Genomic DNA, 16,741 nt, shown 5'->3' on the forward strand with positions numbered 1-16,741 from the left:
TTAGATCTTTTAAGCCTTGATATTCAAGGATTTAATGGTCTTTCCTGTAGCCCAATTATTGCTCTCTCTTGGATTTAGGTAGTTGGATCCACATGCCAGATGGTAGCTTCTTAATTCATTGCATGTGTCTTCACAATTCCCATTGTTCCAATCCCCTACTCAAATATTTCTTGAAATTGGGTCTAGTGATCCATAAAAGACCCTTGTGTCATTCCTCAAGTCTCTCAATGAGCCTCAACCTTCTAGAATATCTTTCTTGAAAGCCACAATGCAAGATGGTGGATTTCTCTCGCTGCACATTTTAATTAGCTTTGAGTTGCAAGAGTTTCAAGCACTAAGGCTTCCACTCCTAATTCTCAGTCAAGGAGAGTGCCCAAGTCAAGCAAGTATTCCCAAATCATATTTAATAACTTTGCCTTGCACTATCTTGGCCTTGTGATTAGAGATATAACCCTCTATTATTTTCAATGTTTTAAGGCTTTCAGTCAAGTTTCATGTGACTCCACTATAATAGCTCATGGCATTGTGTGGTGGTTGATTGGAGGTCGATTGCTATGAGTATCTCCAAGATCGAGCTTCCGAGGGGATGATGGCTCAAGTGAAGTATGCTCCTTAGGATTGTGTCAAGGGTAGTTCCTCCAAGGTCTATCATGAAGAAAGCTCTTCCAAGGTCTAGAATAAGGTTCCAACTCAAGGCAAATGCACTCAAAGTTGTCCCAATTGATATGCTTGTTAGATCTTTTCGACCTCAAGATTCAATAGTTTAATGGTCTTGCCTATAGCCCAATTAGTGCGTAACAAAGTGATCAAAACTCCAAATCCCCATACAATGCAATCAATCCTCATTAGGATACATGTGCTTGTCCTGTAAGACTATAACCACTTAGACTAGACACACCACACATGACCTAGAGAAGAGCTTAGATGTATTGACCAACATGTTCTAGCCACTTTTAGGGAATCTTCCTTGTTGGTCAATGCATTTGAGTTCTTCTCTAGGTCATATGTGGTGTGTCTAGTCCAAGTGGTTATAGTCTTTCCTTGGTTCTACTCAAGGTTGTGTTGTTTGCTACAAGGTCCCCATTGCATGCAATAAGGCCTTGTAACTTTTTTAATAATAAGTGATTGAATTAAGGCTTCTATAAGGTCTTATGGTCTTCATGAATATGCATTCCACTTCCTATTTTCCTCAACAATAGCCTCAATATTTTGGGCTTTGGCAAGGTATGCATAGATAGAGAAAGAATCAACATGACTATCCCATCTTGTCATTTGTTGAATATAGGTCCTTGCCTTATTCAACTCATCTCTAGGAATCTTCCCTTTCTCTATAGTATGCATTTCATGTACCAAGATTCCATTTTCTTGTAGAATATAGTCACACATTTGGAAATTTTCCTGGAAATGTTCTCAATTTGCAAGCCCAAGTTTGCAAGTGCTATTTCAACATATGCATTTTAACAACCATTTCAACTACCAGTTTCTATACAGTGCCCTTTCCAAAGTTTGGATTGAGTAGCAATCTAATTTCACACAAATGAACTTTTCCATATTTGAAGAAAATCATATTCTTATCCAAAGCATCCTAATATGTTTCACAATCTTATCATTCATGCTCCAAATACATTTGTGTATATAGGTTTCATGAATTTGAAAGTTCAATCCTATAGATTACCCTTTTTCTTCCAATTTTGCAAATTTTAGATGTAAGTCTCACATGTCTTTCACCAACTCATCCATTACATCATCCTTCATTGGAGTCACAATAGTGACCAATTGTTTACCTATTTGCTCAATTTCCTTATTTGCAAGTGAAGGAATACCATGACATCCATATTTTCCCTTTTGCTTTGTTGCTTCACCATCGTAGACACAACATGTTTTACATATTTCAAGTTAGACTTGAATCCTTGCTCTTTGGTTTCATCCTCCAAAAGCAACTCAAGGCTTGATTGTAGTGCAAAGTCCCTTAACAAAATAAACAGCCTAATCTTTTTGGATTCAAGAGTTTATTGTACTATCCATCCAATTGGGCATATCTCTACTCAAATTCATGAAGCAACTCTATTATATAGCCAACCCTTTGTTGGGCTTTACAACCCACTCTAAGAAGGTTCTCTTTGTAACCAACCTTGCATCTTTTATAAATTATTTATCTTTTACATGAACTTGCAACTAACACAAAATATCGACCCACTTGGTTCATAAGAATCCAAAAAAGTTCAAATGTCTTGCATAGACCTTCAAACACCTTGATATGTTCTTGTTATCAAATAGTTTCACTTCATTTTCTATAGCCTGCAATGCTTTTGTCACAATTGATTTAAGCTTAGCAACAAATTCTATTGTAGTAGCTGTTATTATTGATGTATCTACTATTGTTGTTGCTGCTACTACTATAGTTGCAACATTCGTTGTTGTTGTTTCTATTGTTATTGTTGCAAATACATATTGAAGTTCTAAAGCAATTGACTTACATCATTTGATTGCAATGTGTTACCCCCATCTTGCATACCTCTTCCTTTGGCTTTTCACATTAGGTTCACAAAAAATATCGATGGATTTTTTGTGTATAACCAAAAGTCGAAGGGACTTACATAAGAAGAGTTCAAAACAAGAAGAGAAGCTTTCGGAGATGGGAGATGAAGAGAAAGGAAAACAGTTTCAACATTTAGTGACAAGGAGACTTGTATACTAAAATCAGGTCCACACATGTCTTATAATGCATAAGTTTCTACTTCCAAACCAAACACAAATTGTATAGTTGCATAAACATCAATTTCTATTTTTTATGCTTGGTGAAAATCTAGCTATATTTAACCCTTCATGCATCTAACCCACTGTGCATAGATTGGATAGCATAGCATCTATGGTTCAAAAATAGGTATTTTCATTCATGATAATAGCCTAATACATAATTAGCCCACATTGATAGAAATAACCCTATTCAACCCTTCTTTCACTTTCATGCATTGATAGAAATAGCCCTATTCAACCCTTCTTTTACTTTCATATATCAAGCTTTGCATTCACAATAGTAGAGACCCTTGAAAGCATTAGTTCAGTCCTTTAGATCACTTGATTCAAAACCCAAATAAGCATAGAAAGTGATCGTTGTCATGCCGCTACACACACATCGTGTAAAAAAATCTAGAGTGTGGCTTTTTTATTGATTTAGAGAGCCAATGCCATTTTAGATATTAGTGTAAGTGTCCATGGTTCAAAAGTATTAGATTTTTAGACAAGTTTTAGCCAATTTTTGATATTTTAGATATTATTTCTTGTAAAAATCCATAAAATTGTAGACAACTTCTAGATTATGACGACATGTAAAAGAAAGCATCTAGCTTTCAGCTAATTTGAGAGGATTTTATGTAAAAAGAGAGATTGGCGAAATCGCGTGACGCGCGATCACTGTTTTCACGAAGTGAACAACACTTCGAAAGTGGGAGATGAAGGAGTGATCTTGTTGAATTCTAGACAAGAGTCCGGGTGTTTTACCCCCCTTTCGGAGCCAATGGAGGCATCAGATTGGTGATCTAAGCAGCATAGAGAAATGTATTATTTTATACATGTTTTTGTCTATTAGAGTTTTATCTTCTCATAATGCAGAAATAAACTGGCAGGCTTCATCTCTGTTAGTATTCTTCTACATTTTCTATTTCTTTTTGTGAGTATTCTTCTATGTCTTCTATTTCTTCGAACCCCTTCTCTTCCATCTACTCCTCTCCCTGAATCTCCCTTCACCCTGTGGTCTTTTACCCCCATGGTGGACTTTCGACACCAAACGCTCCGACACCGTGTTAAGAGAAGTTTATGCTATCATTAGAGGTGAATTCTGAATGATATTTGGGCTGATATCTTCAGCCATATTCAGAGAATTAGCTACATCATTATTCTTTTAATTCATTTCTTATAGAAGACATCTTGTCAAAATATGCAAGTATTATGTGCTCCTATGGCAAGGCAATGTTTGTAGATCATTCATAGATGCTTTGAGTTGAATTTAGAGGAGCTTTTTCTCTTATTTCTTGGCTATGGTAACTTATCCTTATCAGAAAATCAATTTGAAGCTCTCTTGAAGCAAGTCTCTTTGCCCTACAAGCCTTGTAATTGACTCATAAGCTTTTGTCCCTAACAGTCTACATTGAATATAATCATGCAAAGTTGATTCATGCTATGGCATCATGTATGAATGATGGGATGCAGAGTTGTTTATGATACATGACATCATATTGTACTTGATTTTATAATTTGCGATTTCTCTTACAGTCAAGAGAACAAGCTTGATTTGAGTTAGACTTATGAGATAATACTCTTGTGATCTTTGCTAAGAACATGCAGTTGGAAGCTCTATTAACATCTTCAAGAGCTCGGCTTGAAACCTTCAACCCTTCTGTTATCTCTACCATCTTCGGAGTCTAAGCTCTTGAACTTGCATACATTCTTCTCTCTCGAACCCCTGTGATTGACTGTGAAGTACCTATTGAACCTTTAAACAATCACTGTAATCTACTTATCTCTTGAAGACACATCTCTATCTATCTTGTCCAGTTTTCTTGCCAAACCCCTGTGGTGACCTTCAACCCTATGCGTTGTGACATCGTGACATTCAAACAAGTTGCATATATATCCACTTGAGAATTGTTGGCAATCCACATCCTCCTTTCATGATATACATCCACTGGCCATCTGCTATCCTCATACAAACTCTTGACCATGACATTGATTTTTGAACCATGATCAATAAGAGCAATACAAGGAGTTTCGAGTTCCCCAACCTTGTCAACTATCTTAGTAGTTGCATGAGCCCAATGATTGCATGTATAATGGCTCATAGCTATCACACATGAAGCCTCTTTATCATTGTGATGCATTTGTCACAATTCCTTTGATGTATTACTGCAAACAACTATTTTTTCAGCCATAGCAATTGGTTTTTTACCATAAGCAATGGCATTTTTAGCATTAACAACTTCTATTACATCACTTGCATCATCCTCACAAATTGCACGAATACCCTACAATCCTAGCTCTTCTTCACTCTGCATTATAGCATGTGTCAGTTCCCCAACAAATTGCTTGAATGCCCTACAATCATGGCTCACTTTGCATCATAGCATGTGTTAGTTTCCCAACAAATACCATTATCTCTTGATAATATCAATGATTTCCTCATCAAACTCTCTCTTGGCAATGCCAAGAATCTCTCCCAAAGTAAATTCCACTTTGCTCATTTGAGATACATTCCTCAAGAACCTTTTTCAAATAAGTGGTGGCAATCTCAATGTCAGATTGCAATTGATACCCTGGTTGTTTCCCCTTTGGATTTGCATTCATGTTCCTACTTTTTCTCTTTTGACATATCCTCCATGGTTTGATCAAGTGTAGACTTAGTAAGAGGTGATTACCAGATCGACTACTCCCTCTAGTGACCCTCTTATATGTACTTGGTTTTTCATCATATTCCTCTTTCTCTTTTCAGATTAATGATGGCCGTCTCAATGTTTGATTGCAATTGATACCTTGGTTGTTTCCCCTTTGGCTTTGCATTCATGTTCCTACTTTTTCTCTTTTGAAATATCCTCCATGGTTTGATCAAGTGTAGACTTAGTAAGAGGTGATGACCAGATCGACTACTCCCTCTAATGACCCTCTTAGATGCACTTGGTTTTTCATCACATTCCTGTTTCTCTTTTCTTCTACAATAACATTTGTATTTTGTGACCTAACAAGATACACATAGACAGAAAAAGAATCAACTCAAGCATCCCATTTTGTCATCTCTCGGATACTCTTATTTGCACAATTGAATTTAGCTCTAGGGATCTTTCCCTTCATTGCAGTATGCATAGCATGTGACCAAATTTCAGCTTTCTTGCTAGACATAGTATCCCAATCAAGATCTTTCTCAATCTATAGACCAAAGATAGTAGCTTCCACTATAGCATAAACATTCTATATAGCCATGCCACTAACCATTCCACCCTTTCCAAAATTATGATTGAGTGGCAAACTTGTCTCATGAAGATGACTTTTTTTATTCTTAAAGAAAATCAAATTATTTTCTAATGCATCCTTGTACATCTTGCAATTCTTGTGCACGTGTTTAGTACTATAACTCCAAATGCACTATTGTATCTTACTAGAGGCTTAAGGCATACGTCCAATATGCATCTTGGCTGGTCTCCTTTGTCTCTTGACAAGCATAGGGATAACATTCTTAACATCTTGTCATTTTGTTTTTAAATTGGGTTATGTGGTTTCATCTTCAAGGAGCTCTTCCAATCTCAATTGCAAAGCAAGATTTGTGGCATGTAAAAACAATTCTATATTCTCAAATCCTAGAGCCTGTTGCTCAATAGTATCCAAATAGCTACTATTATTGCTATTGCTACAAATATATAGTAAAAAATTGCAATAACTACCTTACATCATTTGAAGAACTTGTAACATCTCCCATCCTACAAAAATCTTCTATTGGCCTTTCATGTATTGTTCACCAAAGATGTCGGGATATTTAATATGTTTGGTCTAAAACCATCAGGGTTTTGGCAAGAAGAGATTACATGAGAGAGAGAGAGAATTTTTTGTAGAAGATGAAGGCAAGATCCCATTGAAACACAAGAGATAGAAGAAAACCAACCATAGATTGTATTTATAATTTAGGAGCTTTGGCTCAAACCTTGTATAGCATATATATACACTTATAAATTATAGATCTGAGGCTATGGTTCAAAGACATCCTAATTTAATTCACCCAAAAGATCCAATATTTGCTACACAAGGATTCAAGCACAAAACAAATTATTTGTGGCTCAAAATCACACCTCGAATATGCATAGAACAACCCATTTCCAAAACAACCCATATACATAAAAATATCCTATTCTAGAGCTTCAAGAAGGCTCTTTTCTTAGCATAAAATCCTACTTTTGATTTACCTATAGCAATGCAATAAGTGAACCTCAATTGTGTCCACAACATATCTCTAATTAGGATAACCCAAAGCAATAGTTTGCACCCGATTTAAGGTAGAACTCCCTATACAAGCTACAAATAATAGCGAACGACCTGTTTATTGTGTTTAGATCAATGCATAGTAGTCCAAAGATACACATATATGTCCTTCTTTGTGCATACACATGTCTTCTCCTTGTTTGCTCTAGTGATGGCATGCTTTTCCCCTTACTTTCCCTATGTTTTTGTAGACAAAAAGCATGGGCCTTCTGTTGTCTTTTCCTTGAATAGAAGGCATCTAGAACATGCCAAAAATCATGGCAGAAATCACAGGAGCCGATTTGGGTTAGTTCACACATCAAACTCAACTTAAATACATGCAATGATCCAACCTAACTAATCATTAGGCTACCGCACAAAGGTATTGACACTTGGAACTCAAATGTGGTGTGAAATTGACCTCAAACCTCTTGGCAATTGATCACAGACAAAGTAAATCCTAACTCATGGAACCATGTGACATCAAACACACACACACACACACACACACACACACACACTCTCTCTCTCTCTCTCTCTCTCTCTCTCTCTCTCTCTCTCTCTTGCATGTCTCATGGGGGGATTTAGAATGGTGACTTTGTCTTGGTGGTCTATTTCACTCCTATTACTTTGCTAGTTGTTTCCTATCACACATTCCTGTAATGGGATGCTTCATTGTCATCAAACCTAATCACATTCGAAATGTAATGTGCATGGGGCTAGGATTGACATCTCAATATGCTTCCAAGTTTCTTCTCTTCCTCTATCAAGGCAAACCTTTGTATGGGGAAAAGAAGGGACAATAGCAATGTGCAATATGCAAGCTTGTGTGGCTTGTCCTACGATGCAAGATGTTATAAACAAGCCTATACTTTGTAGGTCTATGATCAAAGTGTAGTGTTGTTAGTTAACCTATCTTTCAATGTTCATGCACTCGTCAAGTTGTTTGATATGAGACATCATTGATTTGATTAATCAACCATCACATATTCTAGGCACCACTTTGAAGAAACTTGGCAGATTGGAGCTTTGACATGCCAATTTATGAGTTACAATGAAATTGTACAAAGGAAGCAGGGGACGGGGCAGTTGTAAGAGTCCCCGTGGACTCCGAGTCCCGACAAGCGGTTCCTTCGAACGACAGACAGAATGGACGATGAAGACCAACGCACACAAGAAGAACCCTCTCTTCGCAGCTCGCGGCCTGCTGGAAGGGAGGGGGAGTCGCCAGCAGGGCTGAATAGTAGCGCGTCATCGAGGAGCCTCGCATGCCTCACTCAGGACAGCATCGAGCAAGCCCCTGGCTCGACTTCGATCCCTTCTAGCAGAAATCCAAGTACGGCCAGCAAACATTCGGTTTCAAAGGCTCGCATTTCTCTTCGCTCAATGGCAGCTATGTCATATGTAGACAAGCTCACGGCTGTGCTACCACTTGACATACCATGTTTCGCCAGAATGGGGGTGATTGCAATCTCCTTACCAAGCAGCTTAGTTTGCATTGCAGCCATTCCAAACCATATTTCACTCCCCACAGCAATCACGCATGCATTGCCTGGTATTACTTAGGGCCTTTACAGGCGTATGTCACTTGTCACGTGTTACAGTGGAGAAAGAGGGGACATTCTGAGCTGGAAGACAAACGCGTCATAATCTGTGGCACGTCTGTCCTGAGTGCTTCATAACCTGCATGTTGAGTTACAGCAGTGGTTATGCAGCCATATAGCATGATAGTGTGGAAAAGTATAGATAGTTCAAGTGACTTTCGTTCTTTCAGCATGCTTGGGTAGGAGAAGGAGGAATGCATTCTGAGCTACAGAATTGGATCAACACTCTGCAAAAGTGTAGACATGAGAAGAAAATAGAGGATGCTAAGCGCCTGTATGATTACATACTAGAACAAGGGTTGGAATCACATCCAATTCTTGGCAACTATCTTGTCCCTATGCTGGTTGAATGTGGAAGCTTGCAAGATGCTGAACAGGCTTTTGACAGCCTGGCCTTTCATGATAGGAACCATTACTCCTTGAATTCTCTGATTTCAGGTTTCATTGGACATGGAGAGCCACAACATGCTCTCCACCTGTACCGCAAGCTGCAAGATGGAGGAAAAAGCTGCATGCAACCTACTACAACTACCTATCTGTCCCTACTCAGTGCATGTGCTAGGTTGAAAGATACAGAAACAGGCCGAAACTTGCATGTTGAATTAGTCCAACGTGGATTGGAAAAATGTGTTTTCATGGACACTGCTGTGGTGGGCAACACATTGGTAGACATGTATTGCAAATGTGGCTTGCTTGCAGAGGCACACCAAGTGTTTGAAAGGTTGCCCATTCAAGATGCAGTGTCGTGGAATGCTTTGATTGCAGGATATGCAGCACATGGACTTAGTGTAGAAGCTGGTAACTGTTTCCGACAGATGCAGCTGGAGGGCATAACTCCTGCTCTTGTCACATTTATTTGCACCTTGAAAGCTTGTGCCACCATGCAAGCTTTAGAAATGGGCCAAGAAATTCATTCTGAGACTGTCAAAAGAGGGTTGGAAACAGAGATCTACGTAGGGAACACACTTGTTAACATGTACATGGCATGTGGCTTGATTGTGGAAGCCTACTTGGTATTTGAAAGGTTGCTGGTTCGAGATGCGATTTCATGGAATGCACTATTTGCAGGTTATGCTGAACATGGGCTTGGAAAGGAAGCAGAGATTGCATTTCAACAAATGCTGTCAGAGGGCATGTCCCCTGATTTTGCTACCTTTGTCTCTTGCTTGAAAGCATGTTGCTCTACACGGGCATTGGAAATAGGCCAAGGAGTACATGCTGAAACAATCAAAAGAGCATTGGAAAGAGATCTTCATGTGGGCAGCACTCTGATAGCCATGTACATTGAATGTGGCTCGTATGCAGAAGCATGCCATGTTTTTGAAGGGCTGCCTCTGAAAGATGCAGTTTCCTGGGCCGCCCTGATCGCAGGGTATTGTGAACATGGTTTGCAGGAAGAAGTGGCTAGTTGTCTGCAACAAATGTTGCTTGACGGCATATCTCCTGATTGTGTCATGTTTGTTTGTATATTGAAAGCCTGTGCCACTATGAAAGCCTTAGATATGGGCAGAAAGATGCATGCTGAAGTTGCCAAGTTAGGATTGGAGACTGAACCTCGTGTAGGCAGCATCCTGGTTGATATGTATGCTGAATGTGGTTTGATGTTTGAAGCACACCAGCTCTTTGACCGATTGCCAGCACGGAGCACAGTGTCATGGAATGCTCTGATAGCAGGCTATGCTGAATATGGGTTGGGTGAAGAAGCAAGAAACTGCTTCCGAGAGATGCTGCTGGATGGTCTCTCTCCTGATGTTGTTACTTTTGTTTGCAGCTTAAAAGCTTGTGTTGCCATCCAAGCTTTGGAGACGGGTCAAGTGATACACACTGAAACAATTAAAGCAGGATTCGAGATGGAGCTCACTGTTGGAAGCACATTAGTGGCTATGTATAGTGAATGTGGTTTACTCGCAGAAGCACAGCAATTATTGGATGGACTACCAGATCGAGATACTGCCTCCTGGAATGCAATGATTGCTGGTTATGTTGAGCATGGTCTTCATGAAGAGGCAGCAGATTCCCTTCAAAAAATGGTGATGGAGGGTGTATCTCCGGACTTAATTACCTTTGTTTGCAGTTTGAGAGCTTGTAGCACTGCACGTGCCTTAGACAGAGGATTAGAACTACATGTTGAGACAGTCAAAAGAGGAGTGGATAGAGATCTCTACATAACCAGCTCATTGGTGGATATGTACGCTGAGTGTGAGTCAATTTTAGAGGCTCGAATAGTCTTCGATAGGCTGCCAGGTCGAGATGCATTTGTGTACAACTCACTAATTGAAGGGTACATTGAACAAGGGCAGCATGAGGAAGTGGAAAACTACATTGATAAAATGCAGGTGGAGGGCATTGCACCTGATTCTGTCACATTCAAGTGTAGCTTGAAAGCTTGTAGCTCTGTTGGAGCTTTGGAAACTGGGCGAATTGTACATACAGAAATTATGAAAACAGGATTTGACAAGGAGTGTCATCTGGGTAGTAAGCTAGTGGCTATGTACAGTGATTGTGGCTCACTTCAGGAAGCACGTTATGTTTCTGATAGGCTGCCAGGTCGAAATACAGATTCATGGAATGCACTAATCTTAGGATACAATGAACAGGGGCTGAGTGAGGAAGCTGTTGAATGTTTTCAACAAATGCTAATGGAGGACATATGGCCTGATTCTGTCTCTTTTATTCAGTTTTTGAAGGCTGTTGGTGCCACGAAAGCTTCAGAAATAGGCCAAGCAACACATGTTGAATTAACTAAGCAGGGATTTGAGCAAGAGCTCCATGTGGGTAGTGCACTTGTGTCTATGTATTTTGAGTGTGACTTGCTTTCAGAAGCATGCCAAGTGTTTGACTGCCTGCCAGGTCAATATTCAGCTCCGTGGAATGCATTGATCACAGGATATCTTGAGCATGGGCTCGGTGAGGAAGCTGCAAAATGTTGCCAGCACATGCTGCTTGAGGGCATTTGTCCTGATTGTGTCACATTTGTTTGTACTTTGAAAGCTTGTGGCTCTATCAGAGCTATGGAAACAGGGCAAACAACACATGCTGAAATAGCCAAAAGGGGATTAGATAGGGTGGATGCCATAGGAAATATGTTGGTGGATATGTATGGAAAGTGTGGTTCACTTGCTGAAGCACAGCAAGTTTTTCAAGGGTTGCAGGCTCAAGATGAGGTATCCTGGGCGGCATTGAGCGCTGCATATACTGAGCTTGGGTGTGATGAGAAGGCAGCAAGCTTTTTCCAACAAATGCAGGAGAAGGGTTTGTCTCCTGATTCTGTCACTTTTGTATGCAGCTTGAAAGCTTGTGGTATTGTGGGAGCTGTAGAAATGAGCCGAATTATACATTCTGAGGTGACGAAAAGGGGATCAGAAATGGAGATTTGTTTAGGAAATACTTTAGTGGATGTGTATGGCAAATTTGGCTTGCTTGCTGAAGCACGCCAGGTGTTTGACAAGCTACCTGTTCGTAGTGTAATATCATGGACTGCAATGATCAAAGCATATGGCAAAAACCATGAGGGAAGCCTGGCTGTGGATTGCTTCCAGGACATGCAAAAGCAGGGTATGAACCCAAGTCCAAATACGCTGATTTGTCTATTTGCAGCTTGCAGTCATTCCAGCCTGGTTATTGAGGGGTGTAAATATTTTTGGGCAATGAGAGATCTTGGCATGGAACTGACCTCAGATCACTGTGCTTGCTTGGTTGATCTTTTGGCAAGGTCAGGACATATACACAAGGCAGAGAAGTTTCTTACAGCCATGAGATGCCCTCCATCGAGTGTTGTTCTGTTTACTTTGCTGAGTGCCTGTAAGATTTATGGGGAGGTGGAGCTGGGGCAGCGATGCTTCCAACAGCTAGTAGAAGTGAATCAAGAAGACTCATCTGCTTACTCGCTGATGGCAGACATCTATGCTAGTGTTGGCAAGTGGAGTGATGCTAACAGCTTACAGAAGATGAGGAATCACGCAGGGGCAAAGAAAATGCCCGGTATGTCTGTGATTGAGGTGAAGGAAAGATTGCATGAGTTCGTTGTTGGTCACAGTCACAACAAAGATATACCGGAAATGTCAGAGGTTTTGAGTTTACAAATTAAGGCTGGCGGATATATCCCAGATCTGGACATGATCTCAAGATATGCTTGTGGTGAGCTTAACAGAGCAGCAACTTGTGTGAGTCTGTAGATAGACATTCTTTAACATAGCAGTTGGAGCTGTACATGAGCATGCTTTCACAAGAGAATTCAGTCTGTAGATAGACCATATCTATAGACCCGCTATCATGGCAGCAGTAAGAGGTGTAAAATGAGGCCATGAACATCCCTTTCTTTCCCCTAAGATTACAACCATGAACATGGTTTACTATATCCAACTTTTGTTGATAATGGTTGCCTTACCCCCTATTAGTTTACCCATGATTATGAGAAATTGTAGGGTAGTTGCCAGTCTGGTGCTCGGAACATGTCATGGTTTAAAAGAAGCCACTAGGTAAAACTTGGTTGCCTAGCCTGTTATAGTATAATGCTAGAAGGCTAAAGGGCAGTTAATTTCTTTGGTATTCCTATTTGTCAGTAAGATTATCAAACACCCTATAACTTGGACACACATGGGCCTCTATGGAGATCTATAACAGATATATCCAAACATTTATGGATATTTGAAACCTGAAATCTGAACTGTCTTGTCTAGGATATCTGTAACCCATGTTCACATTGTTTGTGACCTGATTGGGTTATAAGCAAGTTTTTTGCACCAGAAGTGCTAGAGTTATGTTACAGATGAGGCTTTTTTGAGTTTTGCAAATGACCATAGAGAGCTCACTTTGATATTAGCGATGTGAGTGTTCTGTTTGGTGCTGACGTTCCAAGTTGCAGCAGTTGTGTGTTCAAGATCACTACTCGAGAGCCTTACACGATAAGTGAATATCCTAATCTTTTTCTAACATCCTACCAAGAAATGAGAAGAATGAAAGCGGAGGGGCTAAATATAGAATTGAAAGGGGAAACAAGTGTGCCAAAGATTGAAGCCTTTGATATCTGAACAGATGACAATTCCTTGGGAGGAAGTGCAAATTTACTCTAGATAGAGTTCATTTATCAAGAAGACTATTGTAAATGGGTTAGCATTGTTATCATAGCATCAAAGAAAATGGATGTGTGGTGCATGTGCATGAACTACAAACCTCTAAATACAGCTGCTAAATGGGACCACTCTTTGTTGCCCCTTATCAATGGAATACATGATTTGATAGCTGGATATGAGAGATTGTGTATGATTGCTACTTTGGATTTTAACTTTTCATAGGTTGCATCCAAGCTTCCACATGGTGTTCAGCCTCAAAGATCTTATCCTCAGTGTGCAAAATAGGTGGTATTATTTTGCCACCCTCAACCACCTCAAATAGAGCTTTACCAGTGGAACTATGCATTGTATTATTGTATGCAAACTCACCAATGGCAAGGACTACTTCCACTGTGTCTTATGGTTTGATACATAGCACCTTAAAAGACCCAACACTTTGGAATTTGTCTCTTCGGACCGACCATCTATTTGTGTATGTGGAAGGATGATGAGAATGTTATTGTGGTACCCATAGTCTTAAACAATCATTTCCAAAATAAAGTGGTCATATGAGGATCTCAATTACTAATGATTTGAGTTTGGTACCCATAGTCTTACACAATCATTTTTAAAATAAGGTGGTCATATGAGGATCTCAATCACTAACGATTGAGTTTGGTATGTCATGATACTTAAAGATGTGTTGCAAAAACAATCATGCCATATGATTAGCCTTTATCTTCTTCCTTATCGGAATGAAATGGGCTTGTTTGTCAAATCTACAAATGATAGTCCATATCCATCATTCCTTGTAGGTGTTCTAGGAAGCTCAAAGTTAAAATCCATAGGAATGCTCTGCCAAGGCTTGTCTAGAATAGGCAAGGGCTGCAACAAACTTGTCATTTTTTGCCTATCATATTTAACTTTTTAACATACAATGCATGTCTTGACAAGTTGCTCTACATCATGTTTCAAAGCTGGCCAATAAAAGAAATGCTTTACTTTCTTGATTGTGGCATGAATATCTCTATCTTGTATATGGAGGCTCGCATGACTTTCAATGATTACTCCAGGCCTCAATTGCCTTGTGATACACAATCATCAATGTATAATTAGAAACCCATCTCTAAGCACAAATGTGTTTATGTCTCCCACCATTACAAAGCTGATCATAAACATAAGCAAAGTTTGAATCGACAACATACTGCTCCTTCATGGCATCCAACTCAGTGTGATTAATCATGTTGGTGGTGGCTGAAATTTGTGGCTTATGTAATAGTGTATCAACCACAACATTCTTTTTACCATTAAGGTGTACAATCTGAAAATGAAACATAGAGAGAAAATTCACCTCATCTTCTATGCTACTCTGACAACTTTGTTTGTGTCAGATAGTACCTCAATGTCTGATGATTTGTCTACATTGTAAAATCAGCCTCTAACAAATAATGTTTCCACGTAGACAATGCATGAACTACAACTAATAGTTTTTTTTCATAGACTTGCAAAATCCTCTCTACATCGTGGAGATGATGGCTCTCATAGGCCACGACTCGACCAGCCTGCATTAAAACAACCCCAATGCTATTTCCACATGTATCAACTGAACCACAGACGACTTCCTTAGATCGGGCAATACAAGAATATGATTAGAAGTCATGTTTTCTTTTTAACGTTTCAAATGCTAAAATTTCCATTGTTATCCATCTAAATGGTACATTCTTTTTCTACAAAGCATACAATGGAGATGAAATTTCAGCAAACCCACATACACACTTTATGTAATAGGAACATAAACCCAAGAAGTTGCGGATCTCATGTACATTTTTTAGTGGTGGCTATTAGTGTATTGCCTCAGCCTTTGCAGGGTTAATTCGAATACCATCAACCAATACAATGTGCCCCAGAAAGTAGATTTCAAACGAAACAAATTCAATTTTATTGTCATTAATGACCAATCTATGCTTGCACAAGTCATTCAACACAATGTTCAGATGCTTTCTATGCTTTGTTCCATTCTTTGAGTAAATAATCATATTATAAAAGGAAGTGCTTAGAAATTGTCCATATGGTCCAAAAATGTGATCCATCATCTGATTAAAAGTGGTAGGACCATTCGTAAGTCCAAAAGGCATGACAAGAAATTTATACAATCCAAAAGATTTTCTAAAAGCTATCTTATGCACATCTTTTGGTCTAATGCGTATTTGATGTTACCCATTTATATCAATCTTAGGGATCATAAATTGATTCTATATTGTGATTTTATAAAAGTATCGGAGAACAAAACAATGAAGAGATGGAGTGAATTAACCCTTTTTCTAACATCTCATTCACTTGGCTCGTAATCTCCTCTTGCTATGTTGCATTGACTCTGTAGGGTGGCTTATTAGGTGGTCTACTTTCAGGGATACGATCTATGTTGATATTCAAATATTTTAGGTGGTAGTTGTCCTAGAAGTGACTGAAAGAAGCAATCAATATACATTTTCAAAAATGAAATGCGATCCTTCTTTAACATTGACATGTTTCCAATATTTTCATTATTAACCTTATCCTTAGTAAAAACCAAGTATGTTGAAAGGTGATTTTTCATTACTTTTGAAATGGTAGTAGGCTGATACAATAGATACAGATTCATCTTTCAACTTTACATCAAGTGTATGGGTCTTATCTTTGTGTTAAATAGTGATCACTTTGGCATATGAATCAATCACTGCATGCATATGGTTGCACCATGGCATACCAAGCAAAAGATCACAATTCTCAAGTGGAGTAATAAAGAACTCTTCGTTGTCCATATATACCTAAATGTGCAATGAAAGCTTTCCAATGACTGGTGTGCAAGCTCTGCATGGCACTTGCATGCCATTCCAACTTTCCCCCATAGATCCCATCTCACCCTCTTTGATGCCTAGGCGTGCTACCATGTTTGTAGAGATAAATTTGCTCGTGCACCATTATCAAAGAATATCAATGCATGCTAATCTCTAATTTTGCCCCATGCTTTGCATAGCTCAGTAGCTTTGGGTTGATCACTAGCAATATCAAGCATAATTCAATTGATGTTTTGGGCTTCTTTTCCTT

The 16,741-nt window shown here is 39.1% G+C and overlaps 1 protein-coding gene across 1 annotated transcript; it reads left to right on the top strand.

The window, feature by feature from the left end:
* The first annotated feature begins 8,797 nt into the window (after positions 1-8,797).
* On the top strand, positions 8,798-12,778 carry LOC148024343 (pentatricopeptide repeat-containing protein At5g27110-like). The gene has a single exon (XM_087693577.1). It carries the CDS (start codon positions 8,798-8,800, stop codon positions 12,776-12,778), a length of 3,981 nt encoding a protein of 1,326 aa, XP_087549703.1.
* The last annotated feature ends 3,963 nt before the right edge of the window (positions 12,779-16,741 follow it).

Source organism: Lygodium microphyllum, chromosome 15 (assembly GCF_053477565.2).
Source record: "Lygodium microphyllum isolate KBCC chromosome 15, Lygodium_microphyllum_v1.1.10, whole genome shotgun sequence".
Classification (NCBI taxonomy): domain Eukaryota; kingdom Viridiplantae; phylum Streptophyta; class Polypodiopsida; order Schizaeales; family Lygodiaceae; genus Lygodium; species Lygodium microphyllum.

Coding starts and splice junctions, on each gene's coding strand:
- LOC148024343 (XM_087693577.1), top strand. CDS start 8,798: ATGCATTCTGAGCTACAGAATTGGATCAACACTCTGCAAAAGTGTAGA.